This window comes from Thecamonas trahens (genome assembly GCF_000142905.1).
Source record: "Thecamonas trahens ATCC 50062 unplaced genomic scaffold supercont1.33, whole genome shotgun sequence".
Taxonomy (NCBI): domain Eukaryota; order Apusomonadida; family Apusomonadidae; genus Thecamonas; species Thecamonas trahens.
This window is the reverse complement of record NW_013657647.1, coordinates 247134-265760: the sequence shown is the minus strand read 5'-3', so window position 1 is coordinate 265760 and position 18627 is coordinate 247134. Positions and strand designations below refer to the sequence as shown.

At 61.3% G+C, this 18627-nt stretch overlaps 8 protein-coding genes across 8 annotated transcripts; 4 read left to right on the top strand and 4 right to left on the bottom strand.

Annotated features, from left to right (window-relative positions):
- Positions 1–500: 500 nt before the first annotated feature.
- On the top strand, positions 501–1945 carry AMSG_06534 (amidohydrolase; the record flags this gene model as incomplete). The annotated part of the gene is made up of 2 exons (XM_013900930.1): positions 501–902; positions 957–1945. Exons 1-2 carry the CDS (start codon positions 545–547, stop codon positions 1943–1945), a joined length of 1347 nt encoding a protein of 448 aa, XP_013756384.1. The 5' UTR covers positions 501–544.
- Positions 1946–1972: 27 nt separating this feature from the next.
- On the bottom strand, positions 1973–3949 carry AMSG_06533 (uncharacterized protein; the record flags this gene model as incomplete). Its single annotated transcript, XM_013900929.1, has 2 exons — positions 1973–3583; positions 3839–3949. 2 exons carry the CDS (start codon positions 3947–3949, stop codon positions 1973–1975), a joined length of 1722 nt encoding a protein of 573 aa, XP_013756383.1.
- Positions 3950–6081: 2132 nt separating this feature from the next.
- On the bottom strand, positions 6082–7736 carry AMSG_11986 (uncharacterized protein). Its single transcript, XM_013900983.1, has 4 exons — positions 7283–7736; positions 7077–7142; positions 6467–6519; positions 6082–6359 (listed from the first exon to the last, which is right to left on the bottom strand). Exons 1-4 carry the CDS (start codon positions 7446–7448, stop codon positions 6174–6176), a joined length of 471 nt encoding a protein of 156 aa, XP_013756437.1. The 5' UTR covers positions 7449–7736; the 3' UTR covers positions 6082–6173.
- A 604-nt stretch (positions 7737–8340) lies between these two features.
- On the top strand, positions 8341–9954 carry AMSG_06531 (transmembrane protein 180; the record flags this gene model as incomplete). The annotated part of the gene is made up of 2 exons (XM_013900928.1): positions 8341–8554; positions 8696–9954. 2 exons carry the CDS (start codon positions 8341–8343, stop codon positions 9907–9909), a joined length of 1428 nt encoding a protein of 475 aa, XP_013756382.1. The 3' UTR covers positions 9910–9954.
- AMSG_06530 (WD repeat-containing protein 61) lies at positions 9927–11130 on the bottom strand. The gene is made up of 2 exons (XM_013900927.1): positions 11067–11130; positions 9927–10829 (listed from the first exon to the last, which is right to left on the bottom strand). The coding sequence occupies exons 1-2, from the start codon at positions 11067–11069 to the stop codon at positions 9942–9944; spliced, it is 891 nt and encodes a 296-aa protein (XP_013756381.1). The 5' UTR covers positions 11070–11130; the 3' UTR covers positions 9927–9941.
- A 1418-nt stretch (positions 11131–12548) lies between these two features.
- On the top strand, positions 12549–13262 carry AMSG_06529 (GDP-fucose transporter; the record flags this gene model as incomplete). Its single annotated transcript, XM_013900926.1, has 1 exon — positions 12549–13262. One exon carries the CDS (start codon positions 12549–12551, stop codon positions 13260–13262), a length of 714 nt encoding a protein of 237 aa, XP_013756380.1.
- Positions 13263–13655: 393 nt separating this feature from the next.
- AMSG_06528 (ubiquinone biosynthesis protein) lies at positions 13656–15615 on the top strand (the record flags this gene model as incomplete). The annotated part of the gene is made up of 2 exons (XM_013900925.1): positions 13656–15562; positions 15594–15615. The coding sequence occupies exons 1-2, from the start codon at positions 13671–13673 to the stop codon at positions 15613–15615; spliced, it is 1914 nt and encodes a 637-aa protein (XP_013756379.1). The 5' UTR covers positions 13656–13670.
- Positions 15377–17822, bottom strand: AMSG_06527 (uncharacterized protein). Its single transcript, XM_013900924.1, has 3 exons — positions 17681–17822; positions 17275–17318; positions 15377–17014 (listed from the first exon to the last, which is right to left on the bottom strand). Exons 1-3 carry the CDS (start codon positions 17751–17753, stop codon positions 15653–15655), a joined length of 1479 nt encoding a protein of 492 aa, XP_013756378.1. The 5' UTR covers positions 17754–17822; the 3' UTR covers positions 15377–15652.
- Positions 17823–18627: the final 805 nt, after the last annotated feature.

Sequence of the window (18627 nt, the reverse complement as noted above, 5' to 3'; positions counted from 1 at the left end):
AGGGGGGGGGGGGGGGGGGGGGGTGGGACCAGCTGGTGTGACAAGCCGGCTGGTGTGACAAGCCGGCGGGCGGGACGAGGCGGCGGGCGGGACGGGCTGGAGGGCGGGACGGGCTGGCGGACATGGTGATGATCATTGTTTTGATATTGTGGCGAATAGTGGTGGTTATGAAGGATGGTAGAGATGATGGGGGTGATGGGGTGATGGGGTGATGGGGGTGATGGGGATGATGGGGGATGATGGGGGTGATGGGGGTGATGGGGGTGATGGGGGTGATGGGGGTGATGGGAGGGGTGACCATCATCATGATGAACTCAGTGGTGGGTGGTGGGGGGATGATCATGATCATGATAATGATATGGGTGACTCTGGGTCATACTCCCTCCCCCCCCCCATCATCATCATCGTGGCAGTGACAACATCCTCGCTGACGGTGCTGTGGCGTGCCGCCAGCTCATCGCCGGTGAGCGGCGGAGGGACAGCGTCAGACTCAACTCGACCAAGACGTGTCCCGGGGAGCCAGTCGTCGGAGCAGAAGAGAGCCATGAGCAGAGAGAGTACCTGGACGAGTGTTGTGACGGCTGTAGAGCGATGGATGGATGCGAGCGGGAAGAGCCATGTCGTGGCCTTCTCCTCCGACGCGGGCGGCGTGGCTATTGACTCAACAGACGCCAATTCGGCTCTGGCAGCGCTCATCGAGGCCTTCCGCCGGCACCTCCATGCCCATCCCGAGCTCTCAGGCTGCGAGGAGAAGACGGCTGGAAGCGTTGTTGATGTGCTGCACATGCTGGGCTTTGCATCCGATGAAATCCGCACAGAGGTCGGTGGCGGCCATGGCGTGGTGGTGGAGATCAGCGGGAACGGCGACGGCAACGGCGACGGCGACAGCGACGGCGAGGACTGTCCTCATGGTCAACAAGGTGGAGAGGGAGAGCAAAGCGCTGGCCGAGTGCGAGTCGGAATCCGCGGCGATATGGACGCTTTGCCCATTACTGAGGCTACAGGCTTGGCGTTTAGCTCGCAGGTGGACGGCGTCATGCATGCGTGTGGCCACGATGTGCACACCGCGGCTCTGGTGGGCGTGGCGGCGCTGCTGCGGGCGGCGGCGGTGGGCAGTGGGCTTCCGTTTGATGCCGTACTCCTCTTCCAACCGAGTGAGGAGGCTGGATACGGCTCGCTCGAGCTCATCGACGGCGGCGCGCTTGACGGCGTGAGCTACGTCGTCGGTGGGCACGTCGACTATCACTACCCCGTAGGGACGGTGGTCATGCAGGATGGCGCGGTCAACGCGTCGTCGGACGCGTTCGCCATCACTATCGAGGGCGCTGGCGGGCATGGCGCCCGCCCGCACGAGGCGCTCGACACCGTTGTCGTCGGTGCGCACGTCGTCACCGCCCTGCAGACCATCGCGTCGCGGGTCATCGACCCGGCGTCGCCAGTTGTCGTCACCGTCGGCTCCTTCCACGCCGGCACCAAGGGCAACATCATTGCCGGCACCGCCGAGCTGGCAGGCACGCTGCGGACACGTGCGCCCGACGCCCGTGCCCACGCTCGCACTGCCGTTGACGCCATCGCCACGGGCGTCGCTGCCTCGTTCGGCGCGACCGCCGTGGTCACCTGGGACGAGCCCGGCACGCCACCGGTCGTCAATTGCGCCCGCCTGGCAAGCGCCATCCGCGATGTGCTTGCTGCCGCCCCGTGGCTCGATGCCGTCACCCCATCCATGGGCTACGTCAACATGGGCGCCGAGGACTTTGGCTGCTACGGCGAGCGCGTGCCCGTCGCCTTTGCCCGCTATGGTTGCGCCGCCTCGGCCGACGCCGTCGCCTCGGCGGCGCCGGCCCACACCGCAGGCTTCTGTCCGGCCGCCGGCACCGCCGCCGTCGCCGCCCGCTGGCTGGCCTCGGCGGCGTACGCTGTCTCGCAGCTGCAACCGTCGTCGTAAACACACGCGCCGGCACTCGCCTGTTGCTCACGGCGTGGCCAGCAGCGGCCTCGCCTCGGTCAGCGGGCGGCGATGCGGAAGGTGGTCCGAGTTGAGCCGCGAGCGCTCAGCCACGTACGCCCTGTGGCGGGCGCGGAGGCGGAAGACGGCGTAGAGTGAGAGAGTAAGGGCGACGACAACAACCGCCCACACCACAATGACTGCAATGATCCAGGCAGAGAGCGAGCGCGAGTGGTGCGGCCGGACAAAGATGGGCGGCGCAAAGCCGACACTATACGCCTCGACCGTGTGCTCGGTGACAAACAGCATGCCGTCGGCGACTGGGATGGGCGGGACCGATGACGCAGCGCCGAGCGTGATCTGCCACAAAAACTGTCCGCTGTCTGCTTCGAGGCCGACCGCCAGCTCGCCGGCGGTGGTCACCACCACCACAGAGTCGCTCTCGGCGATGGAGAGCGCGAGGACGTCGGCGTTGAGGTTTGCGGTCCACGCGACTGCCCCGGCCCGTGCCCCAGCCGCATGCAGTGCCATCACGTTGCCCTCGGCATCGCCAAAGTACAGCATCCGCAGGCCGCCCGAGTGGGCCACTGCATGGTCAAAGAGCGTCGCGCTTGCCGAGGCGTTGAAGACCAGCACGCCGTCGGTCACGTTGGCCACCCGAAGGACCGCGTCGTCGCCCGCAACAAACACCAGTTCGTCCGACACGCCCGGGACCGAGAAGGCTGTCCCGGCCGCCGTGTGCGTCCACACCAGCGTCATCCTCTGCGGGCCGCCAAGCTTGATGCCGTAGACGTACCCGGCGTCCGAGGTGACGACTGCCGTCGCGCCGTCGGCTGACAGAGCCACAGCATTCCACACCGCCGCGTCGTGCGGGAGACGCAGGCTCGAGACCGCGTCGCTGGCACCAGCAACGGCGGCGTCGAGATCAATGACAACCAGACTCGCTCGCATCCCTTCCACGCTCAGAGTGTAGCCCATGCGGCGTGCCTGGTCGACCACCACATCGCCGGCCAGGACCGAGGCGCCCGGCAAGGTGACAGTCAGCAGCGAGGCGCCCGTGGCGGCGTCAAAGCCAGAGATTGCCACCGACGCGTTGTGCTGGTTGTTGTCGGCAAAGCTAATGGTCTTGACCAGGGCCATAGCCGGCACGGCCGAAAAGTTGCCGGCTGGTGGAAGGACGAGCGACGGCGTCGAGGCCTCGACCGACCAAGTCACCGGCGCCGACGTGATGTTGACCGACCACAGTAACGTGCCATTGCCAGCCGGCGAGACGTCGAGCGCATCGAGGACAGGATGCGTCGGTACCTTGTGCTTGTGGCTCTGTGGAGTGACCCGGACCACCAGCGCCAGCGTGGCCAGTGCCTCCATCTCTGCCGCCCTGACGTCCATCACCACCGCGCCCAGAAAGTAGTCCTTGTCCGCCTTGCCGCCCAGCCGACCCGATACGTCCGAGACAGCGGCAAGCTTAGGCAGTGGAGGTGGCGGCGAAGTAGTAGGTGGTGGTGGTGGCGCGGGCAAAGACGGCGGCGGCGGCGACAAAGGCAAAGGAGGCGGCGGCGGGATCGGCCGCAGCGGTGCATCGTGCAGCCACTTGATCCGCGGTTTGATCTGCGAGAGCGGCGCGAGCTTGGCCACCGGCTGGTTGCCAGCCGAGCCCGAGACGCGGAGCCAATTATCCAACGACAACGACGACGACGGCAACAACGCATGCAAAGGGGACGATGCTGATGATGCTGATGATGATGACGACGATGACGATGATGATGATGATGATGGTGTTGTTGTTGTTGTTGTTGTTGGGGTCGACGATGATGATGCTGATGCTGATGCTGATGATGACGATGATAATGGCGATATCAGTGACAATGACGGTGACGGTGATGATGATGTAACAGGAGCAGCAGCGGAGCCTGTCGGCGAGCAAGTCGCCCTGTCGCCGGCCACCACCACCACCAGGCCGACCACAGCCAAGACGACTGCCACTCCGAGCATGGGCATAGGCATGGGCATATGCATAGGTGAGATGGGGAAGAGAGAGGGGAGGGGGGGTCCACACGCGTGCAGTGGTTGCCACTTAGCCCGCCAGGTCCTTCCCCCCTCTCGTCGTCTCCGTCTCTCCGTCTGCTGCGGTGCGTGACTGGCGTGACTGCGTGGCGCCCTTTTTTTGCGGAAAGGTTTTGGTCATTGAAATATTTTCTTGCCATCCGCTGAGGCGACCGCCGCCTGCACACCGCTATCTCTGACCCAGTAGTACAAGAGGATACTTGAAGTTTGGTGAGTGTGTTGGTGGTAGAGTGGAGATTGAGGTACGTGGTGCTTGTCGTCGTGTAATGGTGCAAAGGTGAAGGGAGACAGCAAAGGGCTAGGCTACGGGTTGGCTGTCGAAAAAAAAGGCGCTCGTGGGGTGAAAGCCCCATCGAGGTAGAGTTCAGACACAGCGTACATAGACAGTGAATGACACCAATCTCATCACACATCTTGGATACATGCCTATGTTGTGTTGCTCATGTCCGACAATGCCTAGATGTGCCGCCCGGGGCTGTTCAAGGGTTGCAGTTTAAAATCAAGAAAGCGATACTCTTTTTGAAGCGACAAATCTCAGTCTCTGCCTCCTTTAACCTTCCACACCGCCCACATACACTCATGATTGGTTACAGATTATCATGTAACGTGTAACAAACGACGGCATGCAATGAGTCAATGCGTTAGTGTGGTTAGGTGTGGGGGGGGAGGGGGAGACGGATCGTGGGCTCTGAGCTCAATTTAGTGATCACAGTTTCTCGAGTGTTCATTTCCGATTATGCACCAGGTGTAATCTCGACGACGCGGCCATTGGTAAGCAGCTCTAGGAAGTCGTATCTGCCGATGGCGACCATACCACCTGCAAAGATGCCCATGGCAAGCTGGCCGAGAGCGGCGACGAAGCCGATAGCGAGCTGGCCAAAGCAGATGCCAAGGGGAGCGGTGGTGCCTTGGCCGGCGGCGAGGAAGAGGCCGAAGGAGACTTGGCCGATGCCGATGCCCCAGGAGAAGGTGATGGCGCCAAGGCCAAAGACAAGTGCGATGGGCATGACGCCAATGGCGCAGCACGCGCGTGGCTTCACGCCACATCCAAACAGCGGCCAGCCCCAGCAGCGAATGTCCGAGTGGTATCCTTTGTCGGTCCACCCAGGTGCGACGGGCGGATCATACGGGCGGATTCGCTCCGAGATCCAATTTGTGGTGAACGGGAGTGGCGGGCAGAGCTCGTAGATGACCTGCTGATCATCGGCATCACTCGAGCTCACGTACGATGCTCTGCCACCGCCTTCCATCTCGCGCAGTATGGCCGAGTACGCGCCGGTCTCGGACACCTCGTCCGCTGTGGCAAACGTGTATGAGCTTCCCGTCGACTGTTCCAACGCCGATGACGACGAAGATTCACCAGACGACGTCTTGGCTGATGATTCCGAGCTCGAGCTCAAGCTCGACTTCGCCACACTGACATCTTCTTCCCTGTCCGATCCTTCTCTGCCCTGTTGGCCGCGATGAGCTGGAACGGCGAGTCCTTGGCCGCCTTGCCCTTGCCCTTGCTCTTGATCACCATCATCGAGACGGACTTGGTCTTGACTGTCCCCGCGCCATCGCCCCCCTTGTCCTCCCCCGACTTGCCCGTCTTGCGTTGAGCATTCCCGTCTTGCGTTGAGCATTCTTTCTCGTCGTTGCCGCTGCTTCTGACGAGACTGACGAGGTAGAGTCGTAGCTATCCGTGTCCTCTCTCCTTTGAGCTTTGGTATTCTTGGCCATGTTCTCCTCTCCTTGATAGTATGGCCAGAGTCAAGTGCGGTTAGCTGAAGCCGATGTCGAGCCGCTTTTCGTTTGTCTTTCACGCTGTCACCACGTGAAATAATTGCATGCTTGGTATTCCTGGTATGGGGTGGCCCGCTATTCCTGGTATGGGGTGGCCTGCGATCCGATCGATGTGATGCTTGAGAGTGTGGTGTGTGTGTGTGTGTGTGTGTGTGTGGCTGCCTTGCCACAGTCTCTTGTGCAGCGTGATCAGACTCGAGGATGGGCTCAAGGACAGCGGGGAAGCGCGTGATGCGCATGTATGGTATGGGGCTTGGGGATAATGGTGCACAATGACCCTCTCCTCGTCTTTTGCACAAAATAACAGTGTGTATTCGACGGAGCAAGCGCCACTTTGAGCTCGGCGATCTGCTGTCGCTGGTCACACGCGGCCGGGTGATTAGCAGGCGCCGCACTCAGAGCAGGTAGACCAGAGACGGAACGACTTGCCACCCCACTTCCACACCTGGATGGCGCACGCGAGGTTGGAGCTGGCGTCGCACGGCGGGCGGCCCTTGGAGCATGAGCCCCAGTTGACCGAGTTGATCTGCCAGACACCAATGTCGTTCGATCCGTTGGTGTTGTGCTGTTGTTCATCGGCCCATGCATGGATTGGTTACTCATGCCACGTGAGTCACGGCGTTCGCACAAAGAAAGAGATGCACCATCCACCACACCCACATCATGACTTACGTTCTGCGCGTGGGCGTTGCCCGACGACTCGTGATGAACAATGCACTGGCACTCTGTTGTGGTAGCTCATTGTGAGTGGTGTGTTTGCGGGTCCCGGAAAAAAGTCACCCTCTACCAACTCGATCTCCCTCCCTCCCCCCCCCTCCCTCCACACACCTACCCCCACCTCACCCACCAAGTACCCTAGCCCACTCTAGGCACACTATCTGTGGTACCGGCTTCCCAAGCAGTCCCGTTCATGCCTCCATACCCGACACACCGCACAAAGCAACCTCTCCACGCATAACGACTTATGGAAAAAAAAACCACCCTAACAGATCCACCCTGCAACATCACCCACCCCGTATCACACGGCCAGCTCCATCTCTCTGCCATGTACACCATGCACTACCATGCCTAGCACAGAGAGACAGCTTTGCCACACGAGCGCCAACAAATAAAAGCTTCACGGCGTTCAACGCACGCACGCAAGTACGCACGCGGGCGCACACCCAAAAATTCATCGGTGCCACGTCGTTCGGTTGCAACCCGGCGAGGGCGTGCAGCAGCGAGGACAGGCAGGCAAGCAGGCAAGGGAGGGAGGGGGGAGGAGGAGGAAAAGGTAACGTACGGGACTGGTCCCAGCCGGAGAACTTGGCACACCACTCGGAGATGGAGACATAGGAGGAGGAGGTTCCTGTGGTGGGTAGTAGCGTGTGTATGGGGAGGGGGGAGGAGGGAGTGAGTGAGTGTGACTTAGTGACTAGCCTTTTGAGGCGGGCAGGCGGAGGCAGGGAAGAAGGAGGTGTGGAGGATGAAGGAGAGCAGCTAGCGTACCGCAAAGACAGTTGGTGCAGTCGTTGGACGGGCAGTTACCGCCGCAGGTGTTGGCAAGGACAGCGCTGGCGCAGAGAGCGAGAACAGCAAGGAAGATAAAGGTCTTCATGACGGAAAAGGTCGTGAGAGAGAAGCTGCTGGTGTTCTCCTTCAAACTTCTGTGCATTCATCAAGGTCACGCGCTCCTGCGTTTCGCCGCCAAGCGGGCATTATTCCGATTCGCCGGGGCCATGCTTCTCCACGATCAGAGTCTCTACCCACTGGTTGAGTCTAGCTGGAGCCATCGGACGAGTTTGGGAGATCCATGCCGAGGGCAGCAAGCCGCGCGAGCTGTGCGGGATCGGCCTTGACGGGATCGGCCTTGACGAGAGCGGCGAGGGGGGTAAAGTATCTGGTGGAGTGGTCGGTCAGGTGATCGGCCAGGTGATCGGGTGGAGTGGTCGGCCAGGTGATCGGGTGGAGTGGTCGGCCAGGTGATCGGGTGGAGTGGTCGGTCAGGTGGTCGGCCAGGTGATCGGGTGGAGTGGTCGGTCAGGTGGTCGGTCAGGTGATCGGGTGGAGTGGTCGGCCAGGTGATCGGGTGGAGTGGTCGGCCAGGTGATCGGGTGGAGTGGTCGGTCAGGTGGTCGGCCAGGTGATCGGGTGGAGTGGTCGGTCAGGTGGTCGGTCAGGTGATCGGGTGGAGTGGTCGGTCAGGTGATCGGTCAGGTGATCGGGTGGAGTGGTCGGCCAGGTGATCGGGTGGAGTGGTCGGTCAGGTGATCGGGTGGAGTGGGCGGTCAGGTGATCGGGTGGAGTGGTCGGCCAGGTGATCGGGTGGAGTAGTCGGTCAGGTGATCGGTCAGGTGATCGGGTGGAGTGGTCAGCCAGGTGGTCGGGTGGAGTGATCGGTCAGGTGATCGGCCAGGTGGTAAGGTGGCCTGGTCGGGCATGCGGGCGGTCAGTCCGAGCCACCCTGGGGGGGGGGCAGCACCCACTCAACTCACTGCGGCCGACAGGGCAAAGGTCGACTCGAAGGAGAGCAGGGAGTCGCGGGGAGGGTGGGGGTGTAACTCTAGATGGTTGTTGGAGTCGCTCAGCTGTATGCCGTTGTGGGCTTTGGCATGGTCCTCGTGCACAACACGTTTCTCGTCTTTGCCGTCGATACCTTTGTCGCCGTCCACCGATTGGCCTTTGGCCCATTTGCTTCGGCGCTGGCTGTCTTTGCTCTCTGGAATTCGGTCAACGATCTGGCCTTTGGCTGGCTCCTCGATGGCTGGCTTCTCAAGCATCGTCTTCGATCAACGTGCTTAATGGTCATAGCCCCACTGCTGTCTCTTGCTTGGCTCTTGTTCTGGTTCAAATGGCCGTGCATCGTCGTAGAGTCTTGGTCACTCGCCCTCGCCCCATCGCCTCTGTTGGCGCTCTTGCCAGAGCCAGACTCGCCGAACTGGATCGGCGTGCACTACGGCCTTGCTCTTTGTGCCTACGATGGTGTCTTTACTCTGGTTGTCCTCTTGCACAACGCGCTCATGACAGAGCTCGCTGCTCGTCCCTCGGTTCGCGGCAAGGCCGTGTCGGCCAACGCGCTGGCATCAGTCTTGGCCTCGCTCCCGGCCTTTGGCGCCTACTTGCTCTGGTCACCAACGGATGGGCCGCGCTTTGCCGCCTTTCAGAAGCTCGCTGTGGTCTTTGCCGTCGTCTCGACGTTGGCCATCGGCGGCGGAGCCTGGCTGCTGCAGCCACACGAGCGGCGGATGCGGGAGATGCGGGCACGGAAGCAGCGCGAGTCAGAGTCGGACAAGCTAATGATGGAGAAAAAGGAGGGCGAGTCTCAGCAGCGGCCGCTGTCGCTGATGCGTGTGCTGGCGGCGCTGGCGTGCCTGCCCAACTTTGTCTGGTTCACCGCCGTCAACTTTCTGCAGATCCTGGTGTGCTCGTTCAACAACACGTTCTTCCGGCTCTTCCTCGACTTTTATCTCGGGTCTGTGGTGAGTGCATCCGCGCGTGCGATGCTTGTCACGGCGTCGTACGTTCTTCCGCACGTCTTTACCATTGTCTCGGGCGCGCTAGTGGCCCGGCACGGTGCGTATCTGGTCATCCGCGCGCTCTTTCGGGCCCGAGTCGGTCTGGGCGTGGCGGCATGGCTCGCGGTGGCCCTACCTGCTCTGGGCGGGACGACGACGGCTGCGGTGTGCCTCGGAAGCTTTGTCGTCCTCAATCGGCTTGTCACCGAGGGCACGTGCCGGCTGATGAACGTGGCTCTCGCCGACGTGGTTGATGAGGAGGCGGCGGTGGCCAAGCGGGCGACGCCGCTCTCGGCGCTTATCTTTGGCACCAACGCGTTTGTGACCAAGCCGGCTCAGTCGTTGGCGCCGGCGCTCGGGTGGTACTTTCTCTCTGCGAGCTCGTCGTTTGCGTCGCCGGCTGCCGACGGGAGTGCGGCATCGTCGTTTTTTGCCAGCGACGGCGACGCGGACGCGCGGCAGGCGACGTACAGCGAGGCATCGGGCGAGCTGCAGAGTCTGATCGGCAAGCTCGTGGTGCTTGTGCCGGCGCTTGCTGGGAGCCTCCAGCTCCTCGCTTGGTCGCAGTACTCGCTGCGGGGCTGGTATCTGCGGACGGTCAAGGCGAGCCACGAGGCGTGAGTCGCCGAGGCACAGGCGCCTGCGCGGTAAATTTACGTGGGGCAGTCGTAGACCTGGATGGCGGCGTCGTCGCCGGCAGAGACGAGCTTGGAGCCGGTGACGTCGTAGGCGACGGACCAGACCTGGTCGGTGTGGCCGTGGAAGACGTGGACAGGCGCGGGGTTGCCCATGACGTCCCAGATCTTGACCTCCTTGTCGGAGGAGGAGGTGGCAAAGTGTGCACCATCTGCGGTGGCGGTGACGTCGAGGACCCACGACGAGTGGGCAACGATGGAGTAGATGACCTCGTTGTTGTCGACCGAGAGGGCCGAGACGTGCATGTCGTCCGAGGCGGCCATGAGGAAGCCCGAGGGCGAGAAGGAGAGGGAGCGGACCGGCTTGGCATGGGCGGTGAACGAGGCCTTGATGGCGCCGGTGGCGACGTCAAAGACAGTGATGGAGCCGTCCATGGCCGACATGGCCAGCGTCTCGCCGTCCTCGGTGTAGGCGACGGAGAGGCCAAACTTCTTGGCCGATGACTCAAAGGTCGTCTCGAGGCTTCCCGAGTCGACTGAGTACAGGGCCACGTTGCCAGCATGGGTCGTGGTAGCCAGATGGCGAGCCGAGGGAGAGAAAGCGATGGCCCAAGACTCTGCGGCGCTTGTTGCAATGGTCGACGTGCACGTTCCGTTCTCCAAGTTCCAAATCTTGATGGTCGAGTCAAACGAGGTCGATGCCGCCAAGTCGCCAGCTCCATTGACTGCCACATCAATGACGCCCAAGTCATGGCCCGTCAGCTCATGCTCCGCCACCATGTTCTCCGCATCCCACACCTTGACCGTGTTGTCCACAGAGCCGGTCACGATCTTGCCCTTGGCCGTCCAGCACGCACTCCACACTGCGTCGTCATGCGCAGCCTCGACACGCTTATGCAGTTTGTACTGCGGAGGGGGAGGAGCTTGTGAATTATTTGTGTGGTTTTGTGTGGTTTTGTGTGGTTTTGTGATGTGTAGCCGGGAAGCGGGAGGGGGGGGGAGCAGAGGGTGGTGGTGATCGTGGCGGTGATCATGGTGGTGATCGTGATCGCGATCGTGATCAAAGGTGGCGGTGGCCGCAGCTGGCCAGGGCGGTAAGGTAAGCAGAGGGAGGAAGGGGGAGGGGGAAGGGAGGGGACATACCATGGTGTGTGTATGGGTGTGTGGGTGTAGGGATATGGGTATGTGTGTGTATGTGGGTGGGGAGAGGTGGCTGAGGCTGTGGCCGTGGTCGTGGTTGGCCGTGGTGGTCGTGGCTGTGGTGTGTGTGTGGCTCCCCGGCCAGCTCGTCGGCCAAGCAAAACTCGATTTTCCCCTCTCTTTCTCTCAAGCGAGTTCATGACGGTGTTTGGGATGGACATGTTGGGGATCGAGTGTTGGACTCGACACAGCCGGCGATCTGATCGAGGAGGTGATCATGTGAAAAGATGGATGGTATTGTGATGTGAGAGCAAGTCGCCATCGATGTTGTGGCCGAGGGGCGAGCGGAGGAGCGGACGGGCGGGGCGGGCGGGCGGGCGGGCGGACGGGCGGACGGGCGGACGGGCGATAGGCAACGACAGTTGAGCCGTGCCGAGACTGAGCGGTACTTGACTCTACCACCATCGATCAGAGAGAGATTATGGAGCTCAATGCGTCTCAAAAGCGAGTTGCATGGGTAGTTGCCCTTTATTGGGTAGTCTCGATCTCCCTTGTGTTTGTCAACAAGGTCGTCATGACCTCCAAGGGACTCTCCATCCCTGCCCCTCTCTTCATCACCTGGTTCCAATGCCTCTTCACCGCCGTCCTCTGTTACCTTGGCGGCCGATTCTCACGCCCAGCCTCCCTCCTTCCTCCTGGTCAGTTCCCTGAGCAAGTCTACAACCCTTCAATCGCCACAAAGGTAAGATTTCATTCATCATTCTTCCCCTTCCTCCCCCCTCTCTCTTTCTCTCCCTTTCTCCATACCCCCTCCCAACACGTGTCACTCGCCTCGCCGTGGATGCCGCCGTCCATCCCCCCCGTTGCCCGCCAACCTCCCCCCCCTACTGCGCATATAGCCACCTCTATACAGCGCAGAACACATGTTGTCCTTGGAAAAATTATATGCACGGATGGTGTATGTACTCATGATGGTGTATGGTGGATTTGGGGTGTATCCGTCTTTTCTATCGACTGGCTCGTTGGTTTGTTCCTGCCGCCCGTTTATCGCACTCTGCCTGTCGCGCGCACGTTGATGGTTGGCTTGCGTATCGCCTGATGGTTGGCTTGCGTATCGCCTGATGGTTGGCTTGCGTATCGCTTGATGGTTGGCTTGCGTATCGCTTGATGGTTGGCTTGCGTATCGCTTGATGGTTGGCTTGCGTATCGCTTGATGGTTGGCTTGCGTATCGCTTGATGGTTGGCTTGCGTATCGCTTGATGGTTGGCTTGCGTATCGCTTGATGGTTGGCTTGCGTATCGCCTGATGGTTGGCTTGCGTATCGCTTGATGGTTGGCTGGCGTATCGCCTGATGGTTGGCTTGTGCTGGTGGCTGGCCTGTCGTGCGCTGCTTGGCTGGCCTCTCATTTGCTGAATTGCACACGGTATGGTGGACAGGTCCTGCCACTGTCGCTTATCTTTGTGGGAATGATCACTTTCAACAACATGTGCCTGATGTATGTCGAGGTCTCGTTCTACAACGTGGCGCGGTCGCTGACCATCTGCTTCAACGTGGTTCTCTCCTATCTCCTCCTCGGGTCCAAGACCTCGCCCAAGACGATGTCGGCACTGGTGCTTGTCATTATGGGCTTTTACATCGGGTCCGAGGGCGAGGTCAACTTTTCGCTCATCGGCACAGTCTTCGGCGTCATCTCATCGGTCTTTGTCTGCCTCAACTCGATCTACACCAAGAAGGTGCTCCCGCACGTCGGCGAGGACAAGTGGGTCCTCGCCTTCTACAACAACGTCAACGCTTCGCTCATCTTCATCCCTTGCATGTGGTTCTCGGGTGAGTTTGCCGTCCTCGCCGAGCACATGCAGACCCTCTTCTCGCTCACCTTCTGGTTCGGGATGGTGCTCTCGGGCGTGCTCGGCTTCTCCATCGGCATTGTCGTCGTTATGCAGATCAAGGCCACCACGCCGCTCACCCACAACGTGTCCGGTACCGCCAAGGCGTGCGCTCAGACAATGCTCGCCTTTGTCCTCTGGGGCAACGACATGACCGCTGGTGCTGTCATGGGTGTCGCCCTCGTCCTCGGTGGCTCGCTCCTCTACGCCTACATCCGCATCACCGAGGAGAACGCAAACAAGGCATCAAAGGCAGCCCATCCCGAGCCGCTCGATCTTGAGCAGCAGCAGCAGCAGCAGCAGTCAGAGTAGCGACAATCTTGCCGGAATAACACTATCTACATACCTCATACATCCCTCCTCCCCCTGATCTGCCCCAGCTGACCGCCACCCCGGGCTTTCGTCATCCACCGCCTGTCGCCCGTTGCCCGTCCGCCCCTGCCACCCCCTCCGGCCACACTCAGCCACCGCCCCCCCCCCTCCCCCCCCCTCCCCCCACCCACATCAGTCTTGACCAAACCAGCCCGATCCGCCCGATCCATCCATCCATCCATCCGATCTGCTCCAGATGACCTGACCGCCACCCCGGGCTTTCGTCATCCACCGCCCGTCGCCCGTCGCCCGTCCGCCCCTGTCACCCCCTCCGGCCACACTCAGCCACCGCCAGGCACCGCCACCGCCAACGACGAGCAGCACTTCACTCAGACCAGTGTCTCAGTCATGTCTGGGGCCAACCGCATGCTTGACGTGCTACGAGTTGCACGTGGAGCACAGATGATTGCTTGTGCGGCAAGCAAGCCGGGAGTTGCTCAAGCCAGTGCCTCACTCTCTGCCGCGTCAGCCGCATCCAAGGCACTCGGCACATCCATTGCCACAGCATCTGTATCAGTAGCTCGCCGTGCTGCAGATGCCATTGCTGGAGGTTCCGGTCGGGTTACCCATGCTACCTGCGAGACTCAGGGACATGTCCTTGCCTACCATCCTACAGAGAACCCGCTTGATGTCCATGATCACTCCGCATCGTCGCCATCAACCGCATCGACCGCATTGTCGCCATCCACCGCGTCGTCTGCATCGTCGCCATCGACCGCATCGTCGCCATCGACCGCATCGTCCGCATCGTCGCCACCGACCACATCGACCTCAATCGCCTCGACCGCGACCCCCTCCTCTTCATCCTCCGCCTCCTTGCCGACGACGTCCTTTACTGGTGCGGCATCATCGGCTGATGGCGCAGACAAAACTGCATCAGCCGCTGCATCGACCGATGCAAAGTCGTCTGCGGTGGACGTTGCGCCGGCGGAGCGGAAGCGGTACACGTCGCGGTCAAGGGAGACTCGGGTGCCGTCGTCCAAGATCGGACGGATGTGGCAGTTTGGCTCGCTGACGGCGAGCGTGGGCGCGTCAGTGATGGCGGACAAAGTTGGGTCGTGGTTTGGCGGCGGGAGCGAGGAAAAGAGCGGGTCGGTGCTGTCGGCGGCGAATGCGGAGCGTATTGCCGACGCGCTGTGCAAGATGCGTGGTGCGGCACTGAAGCTCGGTCAAATGGTGTCGATCCAGGACGAGGCGCTGCTGCCGCCTGAGATTGCTGGGGCACTGGAGCGAGTGCGGCAGGGCGCGGACCTGATGCCTGGTGAGCAGATGACTGAGGTGCTGCAGAGCGAGCTCGGGTCTGGGTGGGATGCGCAGCTTGCCGAGTTTGACCCGGAGCCGATGGCGGCGGCGTCGATCGGGCAAGTCCACGCTGCTCAGTTGAAGGATGGGCGCGAGGTGGTAATCAAGGTGCAGTACCCGGGCATTGCCGACTCGATTGACTCAGACCTGTGGAATCTGTCGCGGCTGTTGCTGATGAGCAACCTGCTGCCGAAGGGTCTGTTCCTGGAGAACACGATCGACGTTGCACGGCGGGAGCTCGGGTGGGAGACCGACTATGTGCGAGAGGCGCAGGCGATGACCCGTTACGCGGAGTTTCTCGAGGCGTCGCCAGCGCTCGCTGGCGGGTTTGTGGTGCCTCAGGTAGTGCCGGGCCTCTCGTCGTCGCGGGTCCTGACCGCGACGCGGTTGCCTGGCGATCCGCTGGAGACGACGGTGGCGGAGAGCCAGGAGGTGCGCAACTCGATTTCTGAGCGGCTGCTGGACCTCTGCCTCCACGAGCTCTTTGACTGGTCGTTTATGCAGACGGACCCGAACTTTGCCAACTTTCTCTACGACCGTGAGAGCGGCAAGATCGGGCTTGTGGACTTTGGCGCGTGCCGGTTCTTCAAGCGGTCGTTTGTGGATGACTACCTGCGTGTGGTGGCGGCGTCTGCCGAGCGTGATCGCGAGGGGGTGGTGCACTACTCGCGCGAGCTCGGCTTTCTCACCGGCGATGAGACGCAGCGGATGGTGGACATCCAGGCCGAGGCGGTGCTGCGGCTCGGCGAGCCTTTCGCTATCCAGGGCGCGTTCGACTTTTACAACCAGGTCATGACCCGCGAGATCAACTCGATGGTGCCGGACATGCTGAAGTACCGACTCACGCCGCCGCCCAACGAGACGTATTCGCTCCACCGCAAGATGGCCGGCACGTTCTTGCTTGTGGGCCGACTTCGGGCGCACATCGACTGCGCCAAGTTCTTCCGGCGGGCCCGCGACCGGTACCAGTTTGGGCGGGCTGACGAGCTGAGCGCTCAGCTCATCGAAGCCGGGGCGGTTGTGCAGCCTCACGGCGAGTCGTAGCCGTCGGAGAGGCCGGACGAGCCGAGGTGAACGACGCGTGCGGTAGCCGAGTTGCGGGCTGCGGCGTCTGCGGCGGCCAGCTCGGCGTGTGCAAGACGCACGAGCTCATGGCGCTCCTCGTCCTCGTCCGAGTAGCCTGAGGCCGAGTAGGAGACTGAGGACTCGACTTCGAGGCAGACAAGGAGCTTGCGGATGAGTGAGCGCGAGATGGTGACGTCGCCGGCGTGCTTGGCGTGGCTCGCGTGCATGGCGTCGTGCTCGGCGGCCCGCGGGTGGAGGCGCGGGAAAAAGTCGACGTGGTAGTGCTGGTTGATGACCTTGACGATGGTGTGGAGCTCGTGGCGGTCGATAAAGGGTGGGCAGCGGAAGACAAGGTTGAACTTGGCGAGGAGAAAAGGGACTACCCAGAACATGACGGCGACAAAGGTGGTGACGTAGCCGAGAAGAAAGATGGGAAGGGTGACGATGAGGTTCTTCTTCATCTTGTTGTTCATCGTCGGGGCCGAGCAGAGGTACACGAGAGTGTAGCAGCAGTAGAAGAGGCCGATCTGGAGGACGCGGGTCATGATGACCTCGATGGAGAAGGCACCGAGGCGGACGATCCAAGGAGTGTCGATCCAGGCGCGGCCGGGCGAGACCGTCTTGCGGTAGAGGAAGACGACAAAGGCCCACTGGCAGAGGATAATGGTGAAGATGCCGGCCTGGATGAGGATGATCTTGATGAGCTCGCCGTTCTCCGAGAGCGGCGAAAAGCCCGAGGTGAGGCCGATGATGAGGGCAATGGCGGCGGTGCCGGCCCAGGTGTAGACCTTGACGTGGACGAGTTCGATAAGGATCTCCTCAAACGAGCGGATGAGGTAGGCGGCCATGTTGAAGTTCTCGAGCTTGTCGGTGGCGATGGGTGAGCCATCATTTGCGGCGGCGAGCTCGTCGCGGTGCTCAAAGAGGTGGGTCTGGAACTTGGCCCACACCGCCTTGAACTCGTCGGCAACCTTGTGCGAGACGTGAGTGTTCGACTCCGACGAACGGAGGATGATGTTCTCCTGGGCAAAGGCCCAGCCGCGCATGTATCGCTCCGCGGTGCCGACAATGACGACCATGACAATAAAGTACAAGCACATGGTGAGGAAGAGGCGCATATGAGTGTCCTCTAAGATGTGCAGCAGATCAGCGCCCTTGTACGGGCCGAGATCGCCGGGCGATGACTTGGAGACCGCCCGCGAGATGACGCCTGTCCGCGCCATGAGCCACACCACAAAGGCCACAAAGCCGAGGACCATAAACTCCGAGTTGAGGCGGGCCCATAGCTTGACGTAGAACGAGTTCTTGCCCTTTTTGAGGATGCGCTGCGTGTGTGCGAGAGCGTGAGCATGAGCGTGAGTGTGGTTGATGCCATTGCAAAACGAGTGGCAGCGCAGCCAGTTAGGCGCAGCTTGCCCCCCCCCCCTCGCCCCTCCCTCCTCGGCTCGCCTCTGATCGTCTCCCTGGGACCATCTCCCTCACACCATCACCATCTCCCTCACACCATCACCATCTCCGAATCTCCGTCTCGATCTCCGGCTCGATCTCCGTCTCCCTCACCACCACACAGCCATTAACACCGTACATGCTCGATGATATGATGAACCGACTCAAAGATGACCGCAGCACCTATGCCATACCCGACCCCAGCCCCCATGCCCAATCGATGATGAGTAACCCTCCCCCGCGCACCTCCCCGCACCCCCGATCTCGTCGCCCCCAACAGAACAAGTAGTCAGCTCCACTTTGGGCGACATGACAGGCACCAGACCTGGGCTACAATGGGTAAAACCCATGCACCCTCCCCATACCTCACAAGCCCATTCCATATAAACAATATCCCTTCACCCCCTTGACAACTTTTCCCAAGCTCATTCTTTCTCTATACCCCCCACCAGGTCACCTTCCATATCCCCGACCGCATAACCTGTGTCCCTCCCGCCCGACCCGTGCCACTCCCCTCCCCCCCCCCCCCTCCCCCCCCTACATACAGATCATGAACACAAGAATGACTCTGTCAGTGAAGGTGTACTCGGCAGAAGACTCCCACCATTCTCCGCCCATTGTGGCTGTGCCTGTTGCTGTGGCCGGGGATGGAGGTGGTGCGTGTGCGTGTGTGTGTGTGTGTGTGTGCAGTGCAGTGGTGCTTGGTGTGGCTGTGGCTGGGGGGAGGGGCATCTGGAGGGGAGATGCTGGCTCATCACCGCCTTTATCGCAGCATCACATGGTCTGATCGTCATCATCGTGATCATGGGTGGTATGTCGTGGGTGCAGTGCAGTGGTGCTTGATGTGGCTGTGGCTGGGGGGGAGGGGCATCTGGAGGGGAGATGCTGGCTCATCACCGCCTTTATCGCAGCATCACATGGTCTGATCGTCATCATCGTGATCATGGGTGGTATGTCGTGGGTGCAGTGCAGTGGTGCTTGATGTGGCTGTGGCTGGGGGGGAGGGGCATCTGGAGGGGAGATGCTGGCTCATCACCGCCTTTATCGCAGCATCACATGGTCTGATCGTCATCATCGTGATCATGGGTGGTATGTCGTGGGTGCAGTGCAGTGGTGCTTGATGTGGTGTGGCTCGGGGAGGGGCGAGTCTGGAGGGGAGAGTGCTGGCTCATCACCGCCTTTATCGCAGCATCACATGGTCTGATCGTCATCATCGTGATCATGAGCGGTGGTATGTCGTGGGTGCAGACACGCACCTTCCACATCCACTACACCAAGAGCATGTCTCTCATCATCATCATTCCACAAGCCCACCACCGCAGCGTACCCACAACAACCATCATCCTCTCCCTCTCTCCCCCCTCCCCTCCCCCTCCCCCCCATCAACCCCAAGATCACACACATAAACTCCCCTCCCCCCTCCCTCCCCCCTCATCCACCCATCTCCCCCTTCTCCCAATCCCCCGCGCATGTTCCTGCCACTCCGGGGGCA